Source organism: Erpetoichthys calabaricus, chromosome 8 (assembly GCF_900747795.2).
Source record: "Erpetoichthys calabaricus chromosome 8, fErpCal1.3, whole genome shotgun sequence".
NCBI lineage: Eukaryota > Metazoa > Chordata > Cladistia > Polypteriformes > Polypteridae > Erpetoichthys > Erpetoichthys calabaricus.
The window spans coordinates 22,744,001-22,768,847 of NC_041401.2; the positions used below are offsets into that span (position 1 = coordinate 22,744,001).

The 24,847-nt window shown below is 39.6% G+C and overlaps 1 protein-coding gene across 1 annotated transcript in view; it reads left to right on the plus strand.

The window, feature by feature from the left end:
- lrp2a (low density lipoprotein receptor-related protein 2a) overlaps nucleotides 1-21,968 on the plus strand; it is a 357,969-nt gene extending 336,001 nt beyond the window's left edge. Inside the window, 6 exon segments of the mRNA XM_051930710.1 lie at nucleotides 10,448-10,565; nucleotides 10,798-10,927; nucleotides 14,015-14,116; nucleotides 14,211-14,312; nucleotides 15,306-15,377; nucleotides 20,994-21,968. Coding sequence (XP_051786670.1) covers nucleotides 10,448-10,565; nucleotides 10,798-10,927; nucleotides 14,015-14,116; nucleotides 14,211-14,312; nucleotides 15,306-15,377; nucleotides 20,994-21,155 — 686 coding nt within the window. The 3' untranslated portion in view covers nucleotides 21,156-21,968.
- The last annotated feature ends 2,879 nt before the right edge of the window (nucleotides 21,969-24,847 follow it).

Below are 24,847 nucleotides of genomic sequence, written 5' to 3' on the forward strand. Positions count from 1 at the left end.
TGCAAATGTATTAAAACTGAGAAGAATGAAACATCCCATTGAGACAAGTGTTCAGAGCCTTTGCTATGACACTTGAACTTTAACTGTGGTGCATGGCATTCTATTGATTGTCACTGAGATGTTTCTACTCTGTGTTTGGAGTCCACTTGTGGTCAGGTCAGTTGATTGGACAGAATTGGAAAAGCACACACCCGTCTATAGAAGTACCCACAGTAAAGCAAAAACCAAGTGATGAATTTGAAGAAATTGCCTGCAGAGTTTGTGTCAAGGCACAGATCTGGGAGAAGCTACAGAAAATGCTGCTGTGTTGTTGATTCCCAGCTAGCAATGTGGTGCCCATCATTCAGAAGTTTTGGAATAACCACAACTCTGATTAGAGCTGGCCACATGGCCAGACTGAGCAGTTATGGGAGAAGGACCTTTATAGGGGAGAGATGACCAAGAATTCGATGGTCACCCTGGTTGAGTTTCACAGAACTTGTGCGGAGATGGGAGAAACTTCCAGAAGGACAGTTCCCTTTGCAACACTCCACCATTCTGGGCATTATGACTGAGTGACCAGGCCAAAGCCTGTCTTCAGTAAAAGACACAAGAAAGCCCACTAAAAAGCATCTAAAGGACTCTTAGACAGTGAGGAAGAAGATTCTTTGGTCTGATGAAAGCAAGATTAGCACCAGGTCTGGGGAAATTAGGCACTTGTGAAGTCAACCCCAACAAGACAGGTGCAGAAGGCACAAGTGCAAGCAGACAGGACTTTTATTTTCTTTCTCCCTTGTGGGAAACGTCTTCCCCGTCTCCCAAAAGCATAGCTAAGCACAACATACAATTCTCTTCTTCCTCTTCTTCCCGTCAAGCTTCGTCTCCCTCCATCCAACTCTGGCTCTCAGAGTAGTGTCTGCTTTCTCTTTTTATACGTTACCCGGAAGTACTCCAGGTGCTTGACTTTACTACTACTACTACTTCTGAGTGTGGAGTAGCGAAAGAACCATCCATACGGACTCAGCTGCAGCTGTATCACCCTCTGGTGGAACCCCCGGATCTCAACAGGGCTGTATCCAACTCCAACTCCCATGGAGCCCTGCAGGAGTTCGAGGCACCACTGCAACCCAGGGGGGGCTGCCACCTATCGCTCTGAGGGAGGTAATACTCTGACCACACTTACTTCCCTGGTCCTTCCATCATGGAGGCGTCCCGCCCGGGCAAGGGCCCCAGCCATCTGCCATACACTGCTGTACCATTCCAACTGTGAAGCGTGGTGCTGGCAGCATCATGCTGTACAGTTGGGGACTGGGAGATTAAGTGGAGCTGAGGGAAAGTTCACTGGAGTAAAGTGCAAGGATATCCTTTATGAAAACCTGCTGCAGGGCACTTTGTACCAACGATAGAGCCAAAGTTTCTTTTTCCAATAGGACAATGACCCTTAAAGAATTCCTGAAGCCAACGAAAAAACTTGTAATCCCGGCTCACCTTAAATTGCTTTGCACCTCTCCATTCCACGTCTTTTGTTTTGTAAATGTGTTGATCAGCAGAAGCAGCAAGCAGCCTGCTATCCCATCACTCCACCTAGACGGAGCTCAGCTCGGGCAAAAAGTTCTCCTAGCTCAAGCCAAGGCTCGTTATCTGCGTGAGAGGTTCCTGGAGTTGTAGAAGGTAAATAATACAGTATTTCATTAGTTGGAATACATGCATTTCATGTGTTTTCCGTGTCTACAAAAATCTAGGTAAATGTAGGATGAAAGGAAATGTGAGGCAAGAAATGCTGAACACATACCTAAAGCAGAAACTTTTTCAATGTTATACTAATAATGACTATAAGACTTTAGTCCAAATATCAAATAAACATGTGCGCTTTTATTCAAGAATGTAACCAAAGAAACAAAAACATTTGATTTACACGTTGCTGTCAATGAGTTAAAAACCGAAGCTCAAATGCCAATCGACAGGGAGTTGACATGTATTCTTGGATGGTCCAGAGGTAAGAACTGCTGCCTTATAACCCAAAGTGCCTGGGTTTGTGGCCCGGCGCTCTGCGTTTTGAGTAGTGAGCTGCTATTATTATTATTATTATTTCTACTGCAATATAATAAAAACATACATTTGATTTAAGTCTGTAACACCCGATGTAAATTTTGGCTACTTGTAAAAGTTAGCGCTTGTTTTTTTATTATTCAGTTTTATTCTCTCAGTGATGTTCACACAGTACAATGAACTTGCCTCTCCCTCTCTGAGTTGATGGCGTTTATCTCCATTCTTTTCACAAGTGCAGCGCTTTGGCTGATGCCTGCTCAGAACTATTTGTTGTACTGGCAATCAAAGATACAATGTCCCATGACCACTATCATACTGGACAAAGGCAGAACCGTAACAACAGACAGTTTCTTCACAGCTTTCCGCTGGCTAATAGACGGCTGCACTCTGCTTGGCACCATAAAGTAAAATGGGACTTCCACCTGAAGCTAAAGTCACTTCAGAACGCGAGCAATTCACCACACTGCTGTTTAGATCTGACAGTGCCAGGAGTTTTTTCATAGGCTTCAGGAATTCTAGCGTTAACTTTATGCCTTTTGGTGATCAGTTCATCTTCTGCTCACTTACAGTAACTATTCACAGTAACAGACATTTTAGGCAGGGTGCTCAAACTTTTACATGGCACTGTATGCATTCATTTCTCACTATTGCCAATGAAGAGTTGACAGAAGTAAGAAAGAGTTCTGATCACTGGATGGGGTCAACGGCACGAGGCAGAAAAAGCCATCTCTCACACACACAAAGGCCAACTAACATTACCTGTAAGCAGTCAATGGAATGCATAGCCAACCACCATACACACAAAAAAACAGGCACAAGATTTGAACCCAGGACACTAAATGCTGCAGCACATTGTCACCCAAGTCCACAGTTTGAAAAGCTGTGAAATTGTATCTATTTTCAGTATGTTTATGGTGACTGAAAAATAAGTCTACATTTCATTTTGTTACAAAAAATGAACAGGTGAAACCTATGGTCAGCGGTTAAATTGTAAAAATACCAAGGTTAACACTTTAAGCACAAATCCAAAACAACAGAGGCGTGTCTTACAGAGAGATTAGATTACATTAGATTAGATTAGATTCTTATTTGCTATGGTGATGGACAGGTTGACAGACGAGTTTAGACAGGAGTCCCCGTGGACTATGATGTTTGCCGATGACATTGTGATCTGTAGCAATAGTAGGGAGCAGATTGAGGAGATCCTGGAGAGGTTGAGATATGCTCTAGAGAGGAGAGGAATGAAGGTCAGTAGGAACAAGACAGAATACATGTGTGTAAATGAGAGGGAGGTCAGTGGAATGGTGAGGATGCAGGTAGTGGAGTTGGCGAAGATGGATGAATTTAAATACATGGGATCAACAGTACAGAGTAATGGGGATTGTGGAAGAGAGGTGAAAAAGAGAGTGCAGGCAGGGTGGAGAAGAGTGTCAGGAGTGATTTGTGACAGACAGATATCAGCAAGAGTGAAAGGGAAGGTCTACAGGATGGTAGTGAGACCAGCTATGTTATATGGGTTGGAGACGGTGACACTGACCAGAAAGCAGGAGACAGAGCTGGAGGTGGCAGAGTTAAAAATGCTAAGATTTGCATTGGGTGTGACGAGAATGGACAGGATTAGAAACGAGGACATTAGAAGGTCAGCTCAAGTTGGACTGTTGAGAGGCAAAGTCAGAGAGGCGAGATTGTGTTGGATTGGACATGTGCAGAGGAGAGATGAGGGGTATATTGGGAGAAGGATGTTAAAGATAGAGCTGCCAGGGAAGAGGAAAAGAGGAAGGCCTAAGAGAAGGTTTATGGATGTGCTGAGAGAGGACATGCAGGTGATGGGTGTAACAGAACAAGATGTAGAGGACAGAAAGATATGGAAGAAGATGATCCGCTGTGGCAACCCCTAACGGGATCAGCCAAACGAAGAAGAAGATTATTAGATTAGATAACAGCAGAAACATAAAAGACAAGGATACAGACTCACTGGACAAGTAACAGAGCCAATCAATCAATCAGTCGATAAGTACATACACAAATAAACATAAACTTAATGAGTGCATCGGGTGGAAAACTTTGAATTGCCTGATAGCAATAGGAAGGAAAAAATCCCAGAGGCGCTTCCTAGCACACCATGGTTTGAATGAGCTTGTGGCTAAAAGCGCTCAAAGACAGCGCCTCCTGGAGGGGATTTTTCATGAGTGTCCGAGCCAAAGCCTGCCCTTCGAACCCAATCGAACATCTTTGGAGAGACCTGAAAATAGTTGTCCACCAACAGTCTCCATCCAGCCTGAAAGAGCTTGAGAGGATCTGCAGGAAAGAATGGCAGAGAATCCCCAAATCCTAGCCTACGTGAAGCTTAACACATCAAATCCAAGAAGACTTTGGGCTGGATTTGCTAAGGAGTTTCCACCAAGAAATGAATAAAGGGTCTGAATACTTGTGGAGGCTTTTAAATTTAATACATTTGCAAAAAACTTCTAAAATCCTGTTTTAACTTTGTCACTTTATGGTAACTGAAATGTTGGGGAAAATTATAAGATTTTAGCACAAGGCTGCAATATAATGAATTGTAAAAAAAGTGAAGGGGTCTGAATACATTTTTAATCCAATGTGCCCAGTTTCAAACAAACTCGCACACATTCACAAATTGAATGCTGTTTGTCAGTTCAGAATCATTTAATTTGGGCATTTTTAGGACATAAGATAAAGACAAAGTCCCCCTAGAAAAAACACTAGCATAGAACAAGCAAACTCAGCCCTGAGTTGTCTGGAAATTGAAGTTAAGTCCATGGAGGTGGGAGGTAGCATTGCGCACCACTGAGCGACTCTTAGATGAAAGTCTTAGATGTTATTTCCATTCTCAGCGTGCAGTACAAGTCATCTCCAACAGTTTCACCCTTCAGTTTACAACTGGCCAGATTTATTCATGACAGTCTCATTCACACAACTGTGTACTCTCATTCAAGTTCTTTCTCACGAATGTTAAATGATTGATTGGAAATTAGTCCACAAAAAAAAAAAAAAAGTTTTCCAGAAATCACGGGATTGGTCAAAAGTAAAAAGCTGTTCACATGACAAATAAAGAAAAGAAGTCACATTGTTGCAGACAATAGAGTCTTGCTGGTTATTGAAAGAAGGGCCGCCTGGTGCCAAACCTCGGCATTCATTATTCTGCCACCCCTGTGCTGGATGAGATCACTGGGTCAGAGGTTAAGCCTTGTGATATGAAAGGGTATGGCGACAGTGTCATGACTCCAGTCTGGAGAGGCGCAGCGAGGCTGAGATAAGTGTGGTGAATGCACAGCAACACCTCGTGTAGGCTATTTTAACAGCAAGGATTTGTCACTCTCGTAAAGATTAGAGGGGCTTTAAATTTCTGAAGCCTTGTAACGTGTCATTCAGAGTGGTAGTTGTAAAAAATATTTACGAAATAAAAAAGGAAACAATTATATCCAAAGTTATTCCCCACTTTGGACTTTGTCACATTAACAGACTTCTCATTTGGAAGCTTAGACTGCTGTGTAAGTTAACAACATAAAAGAATGAAATTAAAGCAAAAAACAAACACATTTTTCAATTATCAAAGCAACTGTATCCAGTTAGGACCACAAGGGATAGAGCGTAACCTGGTCTCATAAGACAAAGGGCAGAAACAAACCTTGGACAGGCCACCAGCCTCCATTAATAATCTAACTGGCCACCAATAACCTAATGTGGAAGGAAAGCCCTGGCAGGCACAGGGATTATGTGGAAACTCCGTACAAGAGGTTCTCAGGCAGGGAGACGTGAAACAGCAGTGTTGTGCCTCCTGTGAAATCAATACAGTCTGTGCAACTAAATTAGAACATTAGAAACATTTTGATGAGACCAGGCTATTCTGCCCAACAAAGCTCACCAATTAATTATATCCAACTTTTTTTTCCAAATAACGTCAAGTCAAATTTCAAAGGTCCCAAAAGTTCTGCTCTCCACCACCCTACCTGGTAACTTATTTCATGTATCTGTGGTACTCTGTGTGAAAAAAAACTTACCAATGTGTGCGCAAATTTTATGTAATATATCAGAAGATAAAATACAAGGCCTGTTAAAGAACTGTTAAAATGTTTGAAACAGGCCCTTAACTGCCCCTAAAATTTGTTTTGCAGTCAATTCTGCAATTTCTAAAACAACAAAACTCACTAAAACAGAGCATTTTGGGGTGGAATTGAGGAACATTGGTCTCTAAGGGTTATTCTGCTGCTGAAACCAATATCTTTTCCATTAGCTGCCCTTCAGTACCGCTAAAATGTTCCACATCTCCTTCCATGTGGCTCCACACACTCTTTTCTGGCTCGCACACTGCCTGCCTGTACATTCGCACCACCAGTTTCCCCTTGCATCGTATATTTGGGTCAGAGATAACACCATCTGAGCTCATTTTCTGTAGCTCCATAAGCCAGTCACACTTGCAAACACATACCCAGGCCAATGGAATTTAGAAACAGAGACGTGCTTGCTGGTGCAGCCTCTGTAGCTGTGCCTCCCACTATCGACACTTTGGACCATCATAAACCATGCCATGCTTTTGCACATAAAAGAAAAGTTTGTAGATGAGATAAAAATTCATTTATGAATGGGGTGAATTTTGCTTGTGGTGAAACACAAGTTGTATGACAAATTTTTTTGTACACTGAAACGTTTCACTCTAAGTTTTTCTCTGAATTAAATTTTAAGCAGATTGATCATCTATATTACTGATGAGCAAAGTGATTGAAACTGAATATATATGAAAAAACATACTATATATATATATATATATATATATATATATATATATATATATATATATATATATATATAGATATACATATACAGTATCTGCCAAATAATACAAAGAGTACACGACACATGCTTCGCCCTTATTGGGGCATGTCAGGTGTATGCACTTTTGCATCCCCTTATGGGGATCGAACCTCGGAAGTCAGCAACTGAGGTGAAGCCTCTGACGTTGCGCCACAGCAACTGGTTCACTTATTTGACAGGGTGAGGATCAGTTACTCAAATATCCGCAACGTCCTCTCAGTTGCAAGAAACAGATCATAGATATGTTATGTAGTATCTGCCAAATAGTACAAAGAGCACACAACCAACCACAAATGTTACCTGGTAGGTAACCACCCAAACAATCAGACTGTGACTCATCCTCCACAGTGCCCTCTTTCAGTTGCGAGAAGCAGATCATAGAATTGTTGAAAATAGTTTTACTGTCAAATAATGCAAAGAGTACGCGACACGTGTTTCGCCCTAATTCTGGGCTCATCAGGCGTACACACTCACTGAAAGAGGGCACCGTGGTGGATGTTAGCCAACTTGCTGACCAACCACAAGCATTACCTGGTAGGTAACCACTCATACAATCAGATTGTGATTCAGACTACAAATGCCACGAATGCAATTACCCCGATCTACATGCGGTCAAATGAACAAACCACACGCCGTGGCGCAACGTTAGGGGCTTCGCCTCTAGTGCTGATGTCCAAAACCACACACCTTTAATACTTTTCTTCAATGTACAACACCTACCAATGCTCGATTCAGAGAAATACTCAGACCCTTCCTTCTCTCTTCTTCTACTCTTCTGTTACCCTCACTCCTCCTCTCACAAGCTCTGTCTTCTTCCTTCCAACTCCGGCTCGCTTGCTAGGTCTCCACCAGTCCTTCATATAGTCCTTGACCCAGAAGTGCTTCTGTTCTTCCACTCACATGACTTGCTAGCACCTCCAGGTCAGATGGAAAATTCGATTTTTCTTCAGCCCGGAAGTACTTCGGGACTCCCATCCTCGTGACCTGGGAGTACTTACGGGCTATAAATATGGCTGAGTCCTTCTGTTCCTTTACAGCTCCCCCTGGTGGCACCCATGGCACTCAACAGGGCTGCACAACCGAACTCCAAGTTACAGGATGCCCTGCGAGTATCCGGGACACTGCCAGGTCCCAGGGAAGCTGCCATCTAGCTTTTTGGGGGAGACAGTGACCTGGAAAAGCTGCCTTCCCTCATCCTTCCATCACAGGGACGTCCCGGCTGGGATGAGCTGCCAGCCGACCGCCACTATATACTATATATATATATATATATATATATACGTATATATAGTGTATCAGTAATGTAGATCGATAGTGAGCTTTCCTGGTTCTATTCAATAAGGGCGCGCACAAAAAGGCGACCTTTAAAAGGGCGACCTCAATTGGGCGCGGAGAATAAAAGCGCATATAAATAAAAGCGATCTTCAAAAGGACGACCTCAATTGAGCGCCGAATAAATGCGCGCGCAAATAAAGGAGCGCTTCAAAAGGATGACCTTCAGAGCGAATTAAATTAATTGTCCTTGTGTGGTAATGTGCCTTACTGGCATTACCTATAAGTAAATAAAATTTGTCAAGTGTCCTCTGCAGTGTTGAGAGGCATTTGTTTGGGGAAAAAATCAAAGTGTAAAGAAAGGAAACTTGCCTTTTCCTTTTGTATAGAATGCAGATGGACATCTTCACTGACTTTATTAGCGCCTTTTGGAGAGTGTCGCGGTAGGTCTCGTGCAGTATGGAGAGACAGCCTTGCCATTAACCGGCCGGGATGGCATTAACGGTTTTCCACTCTTGCGTGTGCCTCCTGCGACCCCATAACTCTAAAAGTGTAAAAGAAAGGGTGAAGCGTCATAATATTAGTTTACTGCGGTTTAGAAAAGGGATCCCATGTGTGAAGTTGTCTGGGCAGTAGCTCTGGGGAAGGACGTAAAAAGTTAAAAGTGCTTACGGTAACTTAAGGCAGAAGCGCAGTTGCGTCTCAAAAGCCGGCACAGCTATGTGCGCACGCGCCGGCTGCTCGATTTAATATAGCATTTTTGCAGGGCAAGAGACGCCACTTCTCGCCGACGAGTTCTCGTCATCGCGCGGTTGTAGAGGGATGATAATGGACAGTTTAATTGGTCGGTACAATGGCACCGATTATAAAAGGAACGCATTGCCCCAGAGCATGGTGCTTTTTTGATTAGACCCTCTAAGAGAAAGGTACTCGGTAGGACAGGTCGGATTTACCAGACATGACGGCTTGTGCATTGTTTTTGTAAATATTTGTTTTTGTAAAAATATCTCTGGAATACTTTTTGGTGGAGGTATTTATTTGGGTTATGGGTTTTGGTGCACTGTTTATTTTTGTATATAGTCACTATTTTTGAACATCATTTATTTACTGTTTTTGTGTGTCTTTTGCGGTATTGAACTGTGTTTTAATATATAAATTCCGCAGGACATTATTTTTGTTAAGTGCACCTGTAAATAAAACTTCACTTTATTTTTAAAAACCCAACCCTTTTTGTGTCCGTGTCTCCCAGTCATCCATTATCATCCTGGTCATGCTCGGTCCCATTTACTAGACATCCAGAGTGTAGACTGGTTATTTGATTCCCACTACACGGGGTGTCACACCTTGATTATGCTAATAGACCGCATCTCGAATATCTACGTGGCATTGCACATAATCTACAGCTTCAAGTGTAACTTGCATTCACCTTTTTATACATTCAGTCATTGCCTTTATGTAATAAATTTTCTGTAATAATTTTGTTGCGTTTGACTTTATTCGCTGCGCCCAATTGACGTCACCCTTTTGAAGCGCTCCTTTATTTGCGCGCGCATTTATTCAGCGCTCAATTCAGGTCGCCCATTTGAAGTTCGCTTTTATTTATGTGCGCTTTTATTCGCCGCGCCCAATTGAGGTCGTCCTTTTGAAGCTCGCCTTTATTTACGCGCGCCTTTATTCGGCACTCAATTGAGGTCGCCCTTTTGAAGTTCGCTTTTATTTATGTGCGCTTTTATTCGCCGCGCCCAATTGAGGTCGCCCTTTTGAAGGTCGCCTTTATGTGCGCGCCCTTATTGACGGATGCCAGCTTTCCTTGCTTTAGCAGACACTTGCAGTACAATGATCCCACCTACTGTCCCTGGTCATGAATTCACTCAGACAAATAGATAGATAGATAGATAGATAGATAGATAGATAGATAGATAGATAGATAGATAGATAGATAGATAGATAGATAGATAGATAGATAGATAGATAGATAGATAGATAGATAGATAGATGTACAAAATTGTACTATAGCTTATACTTAACACAAAGTCATTTTTAATGTCCACCACTTTCCATTCATCCATTTTCTTAACTGGTTTATCCAGGGCCAGGTAACAGGGAAGCTGGCGTTTATCACTTACACCACTTTCCACAGTGTCTTACTGACCAATATCATAAAACTATACTTTGAAGAGCGCATAAGACAAACAAGGATTGTGACGTTTGTAACTCAGGCTACTCAATTATCATTTTGCATTTTTTAACAGATTTTAAAGGCAAATACTAAAGCATAGGTTTTTATTTTTTTTTTATTTTTCTTGTATTTCAGCTGTTGCTGTGTTCCTGGCTGTTATTCTAATCCTTATCTTTGGCGCCCTGGCAGTTGGTGGATTTCTGAATTACAGACGAACTGGAAAACTATTACCTTCTTTGCCTAAACTCCCAAGGCAGGTGTCAGTTTTCTTGATTCTGTCTGAATGACCTGAATTAATTGATTGCTACATCCAATTAGAAAGATGCATTTGGCCGGCCACTGAACTTTAGGTGTTAGGTTATTCAGTATTCTCCACGCTTCTGTAATAGCATCACATTGGCTAAAAGCATATGTTCCCACTGATTTGTAAGCCACGACTTTCTGTATCTGTCTTACTATTTTTAACTTTTTACATGCCTTAACAGCCTAAGCAGCCTTGCCAAGTCCAGTGAAAATACAAATGGAGTGACATTCAGGACTGGAGATGATGTAACAATGGATCTGGGACCTCCAGAATTAAATGGGGACTCCAGCATCGACAAAGCAATGCAGTTGGTGAGTGAGAAGAAATTTAAATGGTGTGAAAACACGTGTCACAAAAAGACATAATGAAGAAACAAAACAATGCTGTAAGTGGTGTATAAGCAACAAGATTGAAGACCCGGGAAGGAACTAAAGTATCCTAAAGATGAAGAAAGTTTTTGCATGTGTGTTCTGGCATCTCAAAAATTGCAAAGTAAGGGCTTAGAAGAATGGAAGAGAATAAGATGGTGTTGTTTGATATGGTTTGGTATTAGCAGTGCCTAAATTACAGTAGGTACCTAATTTATAAAGCTTGTTGAGGTGTGTATGATAAGGATTATGGCTCCTATTCCATGGGCTCAGATGATTTACTTATAGGTAACAGTAACTTACATGACTATGTGAATTGCACTCATTATATGACAAGTTTATTTTTCTGGTGTCCGTCCAGAAATACAAGCAGCACAGAACCTGTGTCCGCCACTCAACAAGTGGAGTCTAATTAAAACAATGGTATTAATTTCAGCTCTGGTGGTGTTTACCGTCACCCTTTACTCCCAGTGTTGTAAAATGAATGATCCTGAACTTAAAGTGAGTTGCCAGTCCTTTATTATAGTCAGCCAGAGGCCAAGAACAATAGAAATTTGTACTGTGCTGCCATCTAGTGGACTGGGAAACTCTTTTTCAATCAGCACACATTTGTAGGCCCAGAACTTTTCCTGCACCATTATCAAGTCTAACACCCCCTGTTGATACAACAAGATAATGTAAGCCTGGTTAGGCTTTGTACTTAGGACCTTGTAGAGTCCACCGAACATGCAAGAGCACCATCTATTGGTTGTTATCCATCTTAATATTACTCCTACCTTAAAGAATAAGTTTGGTATTTTTTCAAGCAGAATTTATTTCTTCTTAATCGTGGCATATATTCATTTGCTACATAAACCTGTGTGTTTATAAATTTTAAAAATACTTTGTCTACTCTTCCAGCTTACAGTATGGCTCTGTTGAATGCTGTGTCAGTATAGAAAAAGTCTCAAAACTTACCAAACGTCCATTTTTCAAGCCAAACACGTTATCGAGAATTGATCTGCGTTTTGAGATTCCACACATATTGTGTATGTTATGTGCATGTACTGTTATGTGTATGAAGTACAATGAAACTCCCATGGGCTCTTTTCACTACGCTGCCCCTCACCGTGTATCTCACTTTGTTTTTTTACTACATACTGTAAGTAACTCCACAGAATTTAATACCGGTGAGGCACTGTCATAACTCCACGGCCTTACTGTGAGAAAAAAGGATCCAGCATCTGTGATTAAATGATTATTCCTAGTTTCCTTTCGTTATCACAAGAATGCTGCTAAACACTTAAGGCACATTTTCCTAAATTGAAACTTTTGCTGCTTAAAAAGGTTTCTACGACTTTTTCTATCACGTATGAAAGTGACGTACCATAGAGCTCTATTGTAAACTGACAGAACACACAAAGTATTTTTAAACTTTATCAAAATCCTTTAACTTTAGTACACAAATTTGTGTGGCAAATTAATATATTTTATGATTGAAACAACTTATACAAATTCTAAACTAATTAATTTATGGGGAATTTTTCTACAGACTCGTAAGATTCTTTGAGTAGCCCCTTACTAGATTGTTCTAAGATTGTTTGAAATGCACTTACGGGCAGAAGTGAATTCCTCACTGAATATATAAGGACAATATTGATCAGACCAGTTTATTAGTATCCAACCAATGCTTCCCAGTTCTTTTAAAGAGAGATGACAATGCAAAGTGGAGTTGTAGCTGGTGCCAGTGTCTTATGTGTACTGGAATCCTGAGCTCAGGCCTGAGGTGGGCGAAACTTCACTGGGACGCTTCTTCTATCCATACGCATTCCAAATGATATAATAGTATCTAGTGTTGAATTCTGCTCTGTACTTGTAATATTTCTATTGTACTATTATATTGAGGATTACTTGTGTTCTATTCTGTGTATTGTATTGTATTGTATTTACCCCCTTTTTTGACACCCACTGCATGCCCAACCTATCTGGACAGGGGTCTCTCTGCCTTTCTTAAGGTTTCTTCCATTTTTTCCCTAAAATGTTTTTTTTGGGAGTTTTTCCTCGTCTTCTTAGAGAGTCAACGTTGCTGTCAAAAGGCAGGGCCTGTTAAAGCCGATTGCAGCACTCCTTGTGTGATTTTGGGCTATACAAAAGATAAAATGTAATATATATGTATACAGATTTTTTTAAGAAGCTGAATTCTTTGTTTCATCTGCTTCTCTAGTGACTTGGCAAGTTGATGACTGCAGATAACAGCCTATTGGAGACTTGTGAACTAAATTAAGGAGTAATAAGAATATAAGGACACAAGAAATTTGACAAACGAGATGAGACCATTCAGTCCATCAGACTTGTTTGTTTAGCTAACAGCTAAGCTGTCCCAATATCTCTTTCAGATAGTTGTCCAGGTTTATACTTCAACGACATGCGTCTGTAGTTTGTTCCAGATCCACACAACTCTTTGTGTAAAAAATCGTTTCTTGGCTTCAGTCCTAAATGCACTTCCCCTTAGCTTCCACTGGTATCCTTGAATACATGATTCACCGTTTAGTTGAAATAATTCTGCTGGATCTACTTTGAGAATTGTGAAGACCTGCATTAGGACCTCACACAGCCGGGTCTGTATCGAAGGCGTGACATAACAAAGGAGTGACATAAATACCGTATTAAAGGAGTGACATTTTATTGGACCACACACAACTGAAAGTACGTTCGCCAAAAAAATCGTTGTCGCCTCACCTACCATTTGGATGGTCGGTTGGATGGTTCTCACTCCTTTGTTATGTCACTCCCATGACATGTCACTCCTTTGAATAGGACCACACACAGCCTCCTCCACTTGAGACTAAACAGGTTTATTTCTCCGAGTTTGTCAGAGTATGACATGTCCACGGATACACCTGGTTGCTTGCTTGTGGTATATTTTGTACCCAGGATCATCTGAGACAGGTTATCAGTCCACATTATCCTGGCCAATATGGAGTGAATGTGGACTATAAATAAACTGAGGTGTGTTACTGATACTCAATGAACTCCTTCCTTTATATTTAGGATGATAAGTTTGCTGTGGGCACAAGCAAAGAACCAGTGACGTATGATAATCCCCTCTATTCGGTTGCAATTGGAGACCCAGCGATTATTCATGCTACCCAGGTAACGTCTCTGTTTTTCTATTTATTATTGCATCTCTTTATTATCTTTTTCCTGGATGATTTTAGATCTTTAATCTGTTTCCAATGTATTGTAGGTAACTGTTAATGTGACTACTGATCGCACAGAGAATATTAAGGCTTCAGAGTCTCCTACAACAGCAGATGCTGGAAAATCCGCAAGTGAAGAAACGTCCCAGGTGAGCTTTTAGAAAATAACTTAACAGGATAAAATAGTCTGTTTTATTGAAATTCCACCCCCTGCCTAGATCTAGGCCTGGAAGAACACTCAGGTGATTCATCTCTCTTTCCCAGGCTAAGAGATGAGAGATCTAGAGGCAATGGTGAGCTTAGAGACATTAAGGTTTACTCTGCAGTTCCAGATCTGATGAGGCTTTAACAGGTTTGGTTACCTGTTGACAGCCAAAAGGCTCCGGTCATCCTGTAGCTTACATACCTAGTCCTGCTTAACCCTTTAATGCCCCACCTGACACTATCTGACTAGACAAATGGAAAAATCCAGGCCAAATTAAAATTGAAAAAAGTTTTATTCTGTTTATTAAAGCAGAAATTAAAACACAATAACCAGAAATGAAATGAGAGTAATACAAAATGTGATCGCTTCTTTCCTACCTAATGTATAACCTCTATATCCATAGTTTACCAGTTCAATCCCAGTGTTCCACTAGAGAACAAATGAGAGGTTTTTAAAAAATAACTGGGAAAAAAGCATGAAGTTGAAAGTCAAAATAAGTCAAAAATACCAGCATGCCTCGAGATCTGAGAAAACGTTCAGGAAAAGGATTTAATTTGAGCAAAAGTATGGTTGTCAAAAAGGGTTGTGGAGTTGCCAACTCGGATAGAAAGTGAACTTTTTGAAGACCTTTTAAACCCATCGCATCATTGACAAAGGTTATGACCTCTGAGGACACGCCCATAGCAACTCTGGAAGCCTCCCAACGACGGATGTACCAATGGCAACGAGTGTGCCACATTTCCAAGAAGGGAAGTGGGGCGAGTTATTTCATGCGGACAGAGAGTTGGCTTTCACAACAGGTGTCTTGTGCATTATATGCAAAATCACCTAAAAATTATTTCTTTCTTTAATTGTTGTTATCTGTTCATTGGAAGATCACTCAGATGTGTGACAGTGACCAGGGTGACCTATTCTTTTTTTTTTTTTTGTTTTACAGGAATCCAAGTGGAACTTCTTTAAAAGAAAACCGAAGCCAAGAACAAATTTTGAAAATCCTGTTTACGCAGAAGTAAGCCTGTTTTTTGTACCGGTGTCCTGGGTGCTGTTGTCAATTATTGTTCCACTACTTACACCACCGAACAGTGTATATGTATGTGTGGCATCCTGATACAGCACAACAAATATATAAATGTAGCATCTTGATTTCATTTTTAGTGTACTATAACATGTAAATCAATCCATCATCTCTGATGTAGTGTCACACTAAGCTTTCTGGTGTCGTCACCACATACACTTTGCCTTTTTCACTTGGTCATCATGTTTTAGAACCAAGCCTCTCACTTTCAGCTGCCTGACAAATTATCTGTTATTCACCTAAAGAGTTTAACAACTAAAATTCCACGCACAGTCTCTTGTATCCTTTATTTCAAGGCCATATACCATTCTTTGTGTTCATTTTCTGACCACTAGAATCTGTTTAAGAGGCAAGAGCAACATTTGGCGGTGGCAAGTGGTGCGACCGCCCCAGGCCCTAAGAGGGCTCCGCTTTTGAGGTCCGCGTGTCCTATTTGAGAGGATTTGTCAAGTTATATTCTCCAGTATATATAGATTTGAGATGCTTCTAAGATGAACCCTTTTCAAATCCCTCTTCAAGGTCAAGTTCCTTACATGTATGTCTTTGAACACATTCCATAGTCCACCCTGATCGTCCCAAAAGGGTTGCCAGTATAATCCCTTCCTAAAATAGGTATAGCCCATTAGTTGCTGGTTTGGCTTCTGTTTTGACTTGGGAACAACTGATGGCTTGTCACTTATGACTCATTTGTGTCCGGAGAGCATACCACTGTTTCTTAATCGAGTCTTTGGTTCAGTTTGCTGCAGTAGGCCTAGCTGAAACAGTGCGGGAAGTGTTTGGTAGTGGAACGTGCAGAAACGTTTTATTACTGGTTTAGCCGTATCGCTGTCGACACCATGAGTGGAAGAGATCGTGGTGCACTTTTTAAATAGATTGTATCATTATCCTCTTTAATAAAATTCCTGTGTGCATCCAGGTGTCCGTGTGTGTGTCTTCTGGTGAAATGCGCATGCGCGGGGCACGGTGCGATGCGCGATATTACTGTCAGAGAAAGTTACAGGCATTTTACAGAAATACAAACCAGTATTACTGCGAGAGGAAATTAAAGGTACACAATACAGTGACGCATATTACAGCCACATACAAGCCAGTATTACTGTCAGAGAAAATTAAAGGCATATTACCGACGCGCATGCCTGTATTACCGCCAGAAAAAATTAAAGGTATATTACGGACGTACAAGCCAGCAGACTTACAAGACAGTATTACTGTCACAGAAAATTAAAGACACACAGTACACGGCGGCAGCCCACGAAGAACGGTAAGCTCAGCAAGTAAACATCAACAAAAGAAAGGCTGAAAGACAAAGAAAAATACGACCAACAAAAAGAATGAGGTCAAGGTCCCTTGCCATTTACTATAGACTGTTCCTACTAATGTTTATACACTACTGTTCTAGCACCCGTTACTTAATGACTAGTATATTGATAAAGTCCACGTGTTATCTTGCAAAAATTTAGCTGAATACTGTAATGAGAAAATCTGGTGTATGTTAACATTATTTTTATTAAATTCATGCGCAACTTTATACACTCCACACATATAGGTACCTGCGTGGGGTTGGTCAGCCCTAGGCCCCGCACACCCCTAAGGCCGCCTCTGTTAAGAGGTTTAGAAGTTCCCTTTCCATTTTTATTTTTTATTGAATTTATTAAAAGCATGTAACGTTCCATACAATCAACTCAAACTTAAAACTAAATTCAATTCATCCCCCAGCCATAAGAAGGAGAGGAAGGCCAACAGCCAGAGTAAAACTTTGAATGTAGTGAAGAGGGTAAGAAGTCTTTCTCCCCAATATAAGTGCTTATTCTAAAATGTTATTGATTAGATGCTGCCAGGTGTTTAAAAAGTTTTGCACAGATCCACTAAGTAAGAATTTGATCTTTTGCAACGTCAAATACAACGTTGTAGTATATAAAATATCAGTTACCCACTGACTTAAAAGAGGTGGGCTAGGTTGAGGTTGAGCAAGTGAAGTAAAGGCAATTACAGCTTGTTTGCCCTTCTCCACTTTAACCCTCTGGGATTAGGAGGTATTGTGACACAAAGGCTGTTTGATAGACATTTAAAAATTTTTGTCCAGAATGATATTAATTTGGTGCAGGCCCAAAACATGTGGCCCAGTGAGGCTAGAGCTCGATTGCAATGTTTGCAGGTTGGATTTTCCCCTAGAAACATTTTGGACAATTATAAATAAAATAAATGCTCTCGATAAAATTGGAATAATTGTATGCTTTTCTCTGCTGTGTACTTGTAATGTTTCTATTGCACTATTACATTAAATTGAGGACTACTTGTGTTCTGTTCTGTGTATTGTGCTATATTTACCCCCTTTTATGTGACACACACTGTATGCCCCACCTACCTGGACAGGGGTCTCTTTTTGAACTGTCTTTCCCAAGGAGTTTTTTCTTGTCTTCTTAGAGAGTCAAGACTGGGGGGCTGTCAAAAGGCAGGGTCTGTTAAAGCCCATTGCAGTACTCCTCGTGTGATTTTGGACTATACAAAAATAAATTGTATTGCATTGTATACGGAGTTAGAGTGAATACTGTGCATTTAAAGTTTAGATGTTCTTAAAAAAATTCTGCAGGCTATATTTTTTGGCAGATAATACATCATCACACTGACATTTTACTGCGAGATTTCTTAATGTCCACTAGAATGTTACACATTACTTTTAAATGCAGTGCCATATTGTTAATGGCAACACATTTCATGGCTGCCAACTGAACAGGCAGCAGCAAGGCATGTGATGTTATCAGGCTGTCAGTACGAAAAATGGCAGGGCACACAACCTGGTATGGAAGGACTTATTAATATATAGTATACAAAGAAAAGCACTTGTTAAAAACAATTAATCGTTTGGTTTAGTGTTGGTTTTGATTTCGAGATAAAACTTTCAATTGTTTGATTAGCTATTTAATTTTGATGATCAGTTCATTTGAAAATGGTGACGCAACCTCGGCCTGTTCTCTGACTACTTTTTTGAATATGTCTTCTGACTACTGTATTGATCATTTCTCTGTCATAAAATAATATTCAAGTCTGTTTCAGCTTCCCGCTTATCTAAATATTCACTACAGCCCGTGGAACTTGTGGCCTGCTGTCACTCCATCTTCTGTAAGCATGCCAACCCAGTCAGAGGCCTTTGTGTTTACTATACAAGTCCCTTATAATTGGTTCACCCAGCTCATTGGGGTTGTTTTAAATGTGGCTGTTATGAAATTTCTGGTACTTAAATTCTATCTTTTGCCACATAAGTGTGTAGACATAAACAATTCCCAAGAATCAGTTTAGGTCCTGATTTGTGAAACTGATGGATTTCTCAGGATGCGCAGCTTCATTAGAACATTAGAACAACTGTAACAAGAGCAGGCCATTCAGCCCAACAAGCTTGTCCATGCTACTGAACTAGATTGTCCAAAATAAAATCAAGTCAAGATTTGAAGGTCTCTGAAGTCTTACTCTTCACCACACTACATTTATTCCATGTTTTTTTAGTTCTCTTTGAGAAGTAATAGTTTCTAACATTCATGCAAAATCGGCTCTTAAGAAATTTTCAACCATGTCCCCTGTGTTCTTGTTGCAGAATTAGTTTAAAAGTAACAACTTAACATATATACTCCCGTTTAAGTTCTCCTGTGGATAAGTCGGTGCTCGATTTTACCATATAATTTCCGATATTTTGTAATGTCGGTCATATAAGTCGAATGTGGAAAACTCACGCTATTGGTCCAAGTGATTACAATATGCTAACGCCTGCCTGAGAGAGTAACCATGGAGCACACTGCCTTCTTTTCTATTTATTGTGTCTACATGACTACATGGTAATACCCGAACTATTCCGAAGCGACGTTCGCACTGTTTTGTGTTTTTTGCATCTCACACTCTCATATACCTTTATCATAAGAGTATCCCTTATCTACTATGGAGCGTATGATCAGAAGAAAATATGAAGCTGATTTTAAATTAAAAGTCGTTGAAGTGGCGAAAGAAATTGCTAACTGTGCTGCTGCAACAAAATTTGATGCGCCTGAGAAACTGATGAGAGATTGGAGGAAGCAAGAAGATGTAAAAAAAAAAAAAGTTAAGTGTCGTATTTTTGAACGGGTTTATAAGTCGGGGTCTGATTTTATGATTGATTTTTCGGGTTTCAAGAGCCGACTTATATGCGAGTATATTCGGTATATATAACATACTTACAACTTATACTATAATATAATGGGATATGCTGGACTAATTTATATACTTCAATCATGTCCACTCTTAATCTCCGTTTGCTTAAACTGTAAAGGTTCAACTCCTCCAGTCTCCTCATATCTCATACCTCTTAGTACCGAATTCAGCCTAGTTGCTCCGCTCTGGTCTTTCTCTAGTGCTGCTATGTCGTTTTTTGATATTTGGACACTCCAGGTGAGGCCTCACTAATGCGTTACATGACTTAAGTGTAACCTCCCTTGACTTGTACTCCACAAATCAGGCACTATAACCATAATATCCTATCAGCCTTCTTGATCGCTTCTGGCCACTGTCTGGATGTAGATAATGATGACTCCTGGGTCATCTTCATAAAAAATATTTAAGTTTCTGATCTCCCTTTACTTTACATTTACTTGCATTAAATTTAATTTGCTATAAATCGTCCCAAGCCTGTATGCTGTCCAAGTCCCTCTGTAATAATTGAATGGATTCCACATTATCTGCCCTTCCACCTAGTTTGGTATCATCTGCAAACTTAACCAGCTTATTGATTATATTCTTATCCACATCTTTTACTTTTATTAAAAACAGCAGCAGCCCCAGCACTGACCCCTGCTGGACACCACTTTTAACATCACCTCATTCTAAAAAAGTTAACCTCACCATTTGGTTTCTGTGTTTGTGCCAATTTTGTACCCAGCTGCAGACTTTGTCCTTGTCCTGAATTCCCACTTATTTTAGTTTGATCACTAAGTTTATGTTGAACCTTAACAAATGCCTTGTGAAAATCAAGGTAAGTAATATCATATACACCTCTCTGATCATATCCCTTAGTTGCTTCCTTGTCTGATCCCATAACTCCTAGATACAGTATGTGCTGCTCGATCTTTTCTCTAAAAATGCACATTAATCTTACAGGTCTATAGTTACTTGGATCAGCCCCATCACCATTTTAAAATAACAAGATTATGTTTGTTAAGTATTTCCTTAGTATTTTTGATTTGATATACTTTGTTAATTTCTGAGGGGAAATTGTCTTCTCGCACGACCTTTCGGGAGTCAAAGTGGAGGGTCAGCCATTGTATAGCACACACCCAGGGGCAGTGTTCAAGTTAAGGGCCCAATGGAGTAGGATGCAGGGATTTTCAAGAAAATTTGTGCCAAGAGTTTCTGCATGTATTCATCCAACCTCAGATCTTTCAGCGAGTGCGATCTTTACAACTCCATGCCTTCCCCAGCGAGTTTCCACATCTCAATTCCAAAGCACAAAAGCTCAATCTTATTCAAATGAATGGAACCGAACCGGCAGCAATAACATTTCTAAATAAGAGTTGTTTTCTTTTTCTTTAGATGGAAAAAGAGCAGGCTAAAAAGAATCAGGATGAAGACGAGCCATCGCCCTTTGCACCGCCAACAAAATCTCAAAAGAAAGAACGTCTGGCTGAATTTACACCAACAGAGGACACCTTCATAGACACGGCAAACCTGGTCAAAGAGGACAGTGACGTATAACCGGGCCAGAAGAGACAAAGACTTTCCTTTGCACAATAATATATTTTTATATACAATTCAACCCATGCAAATATGTTCAGGAATATTTAGCTGAAACTCCAGCGAGTCTGAAATCAGCCTGACCTACCGTATGCCTTGATATGTTCCTTGTTCCTATTCTCTTATTTTTATTAATTTTTTTTTATTTGTGTTGTATTATGTGTATATCTTTGCACTGAAACTGCTTAACAGAATGTTATAAATATGTTGTACATTTGTAAATTTTTAAAGATTATCTGTCAATAACGGGGTCATTGGAAATAGATTATTTTCACAATAGGGATTTCTGAGTGGCAAGATTTTCGTTATAAATCTAGTGATGTAACAGACTGGGCAATATACACTATAAGTGATACTAGCGATGCCTTTTTTATATACCTCATTTTAAACTAAAAACAGAAAAACACTGGATTTTTACTTTTAATTATGATTAATGTTAGAGATGTATGACATATGGATTAGGAGGAGTCAATAATAACCCCTGCTTTAACGACGGCTGGTCACAAAGTCCGGATCAAATGAATTAGCTGAACCTTTTATTTATAACACAATGGGATTACTAAAGTGTGTAACACAAAGGTTTATGGCGCTTTAAATGGATTGACCTGTTGGGTTACTTCAGGGTTAAATGATGCTGAACGTGTTTTTAAGTGTAAAGCAATAACTTCAGCCACAGACGGTGCAAAGGATCCAGCTGGTTACTTCAACTAATGCTTTAGTAGAGTGCCCTCAAGGCTTCTGTTTCTTTTACAAGCTGAAGACAGTGCAAAGGGTAAAGCTGGTTATATAGCACCCCCTATATTTGACACGTGGAAGTCCCACAATGCAACAAACACAAATATATTATACAGGGCATTAATAAATGATACGCTAACTCACCTCTAATTAGAAAAGAGATTCAATGAGAGCGTATCCCCAGGACCCAGTCTAGAGGTAATAAAATTTCCAAAAATAAAAAAATAATAATGAAAGTAGAAGAACAGAACAGATTGAATGAAATCAGCTACAAAAAAGTGGAATAAATAAGCTGAGGTTCCACATTTTCTGGTTTCAGACTTCCAAACATGCAAAGTATTTCAGTTCATTTTTATTCTTTTATGGCGCTCGTCTCAGAAGATCTTGGAGTGCTTTCCAGATATAACTCGAGCACTCCTTCATATTTTTATCGCTTTTAAGTTGTCCACAGCGTACTCCAGTTGTCCACCACATTTATTCATTTCAGTTTGTTCCCTTGATATTCTTGTGCTTCACTGGTGGCCTTACAATTTCACTTCTTCTTCTTTGTTGGAGGAAACTGACTGGACGCTGCACACCGATATATCGAGTGGCTCACGTGTCTGTTGGTGTGTAAAACTGGACAACACGGGGGGCAGCGTTTAGTCTCAGCTGACCTGTCCGTGCTTAAATATGTCTTCTGATGTGTGCCACACATTCAAAAATGAAGAAGTGAGCTAAATATGTGAAATTGATCAGTAAATCAGAATAACGCATGCAAGGAACTTCTCCTGGAAAGCTGGACTTGGTGGCACTCCATCCATCCATCCATTTTCCAACCCATTGAATCCGAACACAGGGTCACAGCACTCATTCATACTAATTAAATATTTTTATAAACTTTTCCCTTATTACTTGTCAGGGTGACCACACAGTTTTGCTTCTTTTTTCTTCAATTTCCTGTCTGTTATAAATGGCCAAGAGCATCAGAGTGCATCCTTTAGCATTCTTATTTGCAACATCCTTAGCTTAGAAATTTTTCTTTTTTTTTTGCACAGATTATGTTTTGTTTCCACTGAGATTAAATAATTATGTAAATTCTACCAAAATGTTGAGGTGGCAGGTGAGAATAATAACTTTCTTTGAATGTGCCTAAGGTGTCTTTTAAGTATAAAACAAAAACTGGAATGAAATTATGCTGCTGAAAAAAAAACAATCTAATAAATGTTATTTTATCATAGCTTCGTGTCACTGCATCTTTTTACTTTATTTATGAACATATACAGTGCCTATAAAAAATATTCACCACCTTGAAATTTTTCCAAATTTATTGTTATACAACACTGAATTTCATGTGGATGTCATTTGGCTTTTTAGACAATGATCAACAAAAAAGACTTTAATATCAAAATGAATAAAGATCGATACAGAATAATTACAAATATAAAACAATATAATTTATTTCAGATGTATTCACTCCTTTGAAGTGTTCACATTTTATTTTTATACAACATTGATTCACAGTGAATATAATTTTGTTTTGACACTAATCAAATTAAAGGAAAACTGTTTAAAGGGATACTTCATCCAAAAATGATATATTTATATTTTTTGTATGTTACTTACCCCATGTAGTTTATAGTAATGTCTGAGTAAAATTTTTAATCTCATGGTTTCTGGCAGAATACATAGAAAAAACTTCACTTCATTATAGTGGTCAATGCTGCACAATGGCAAACAATGTGAATAAAGAAAAAAGCTCACGTTATTCATGTCGCAATAATTCACATGTTCATTATCCAGTTGTATGCTCAAAAGGTGCAAAAACGCATTGGTTTCACTAGAAAAATGTTTGATAGAAACTTCCGTAATCATCAGAGCACATTATAAACAGGAAACCTAAAGCCTCATGGGAATGACTTTTCAATTGTAGATCCGCTTCTCCCCCTCATTTATTGGTCAAGAGTTCTGCCTTCACTTCAAAAAGTTCTTCCCTTAAGGCTTTAGGTGTCCTGTTTATGCACATATAATTACGCAAGTGTCCATTTAACATTATTCTAGCAAAAAAGCTCGAAAAAAAAAAGTTCCATTTCACATTGCATGCCAATGTATAGCACTAGTCAGTTTTGGATTCTATTATCATAAACTTTTCTCGCTTCCTTCATGAATGAAAAGATACGTTTAAACTGTTTTTTCTTGCCCTTCACTAAAAAAAGACATTGTTTAATAAACATATAACAAATCTAAAATTTTTGGTTAGGGTATTTAAATATATAAGAAGTAAATAAACACCAGGGGCCTCATGTATAAAAGATGCATACATACAAAAATGTTGCGTAAGCTGGTTTCCACGCTCAAATCACGATGTATAAAACTTGGTGTAAAGCCATGTACATTTTCACAGTAGCTCCAACCCTGGCATACGCAAGTTTTTTTGCAAAGTGGTGGCACCCAGCGTCAAAGCAGTACTGCTGTTCCCAGGTGGTTTCTCTTTCTTTTTTACATCCACAACGCCGGCTCAACTCTGTGATGGTCAGTGTGATTTTCTGCACTGTGGTGTGCTGGGCTGGTAACATCACTTTAAGAGAAGGCCACCAAATCAACAAGCTAATTAAAAGGGCAGGGCACTTATGGGAGACGCTCTGGACCCCCTAGAGGTTGTTTAGAAGGAGAGAATTAAAACAAAACTGAGTGCCATTATGAACAAAGCTGCACAACATCTATCTATCTATCTATCTATCTATCTATCTATCTATCTATCTATCTATCTATCTATCTATCTATCTATCTATCTATCTATCTATCTATCTATCTATCTATCTATCTATCTATCTATCTATCTGACACAGCAACACTGAGGACCTTCAGCCAACAAATTATTTAACAGAAGTGTGTCAAGAAACGCAACGGGGGCTTCCTTTATAACAACAGAAAAATGC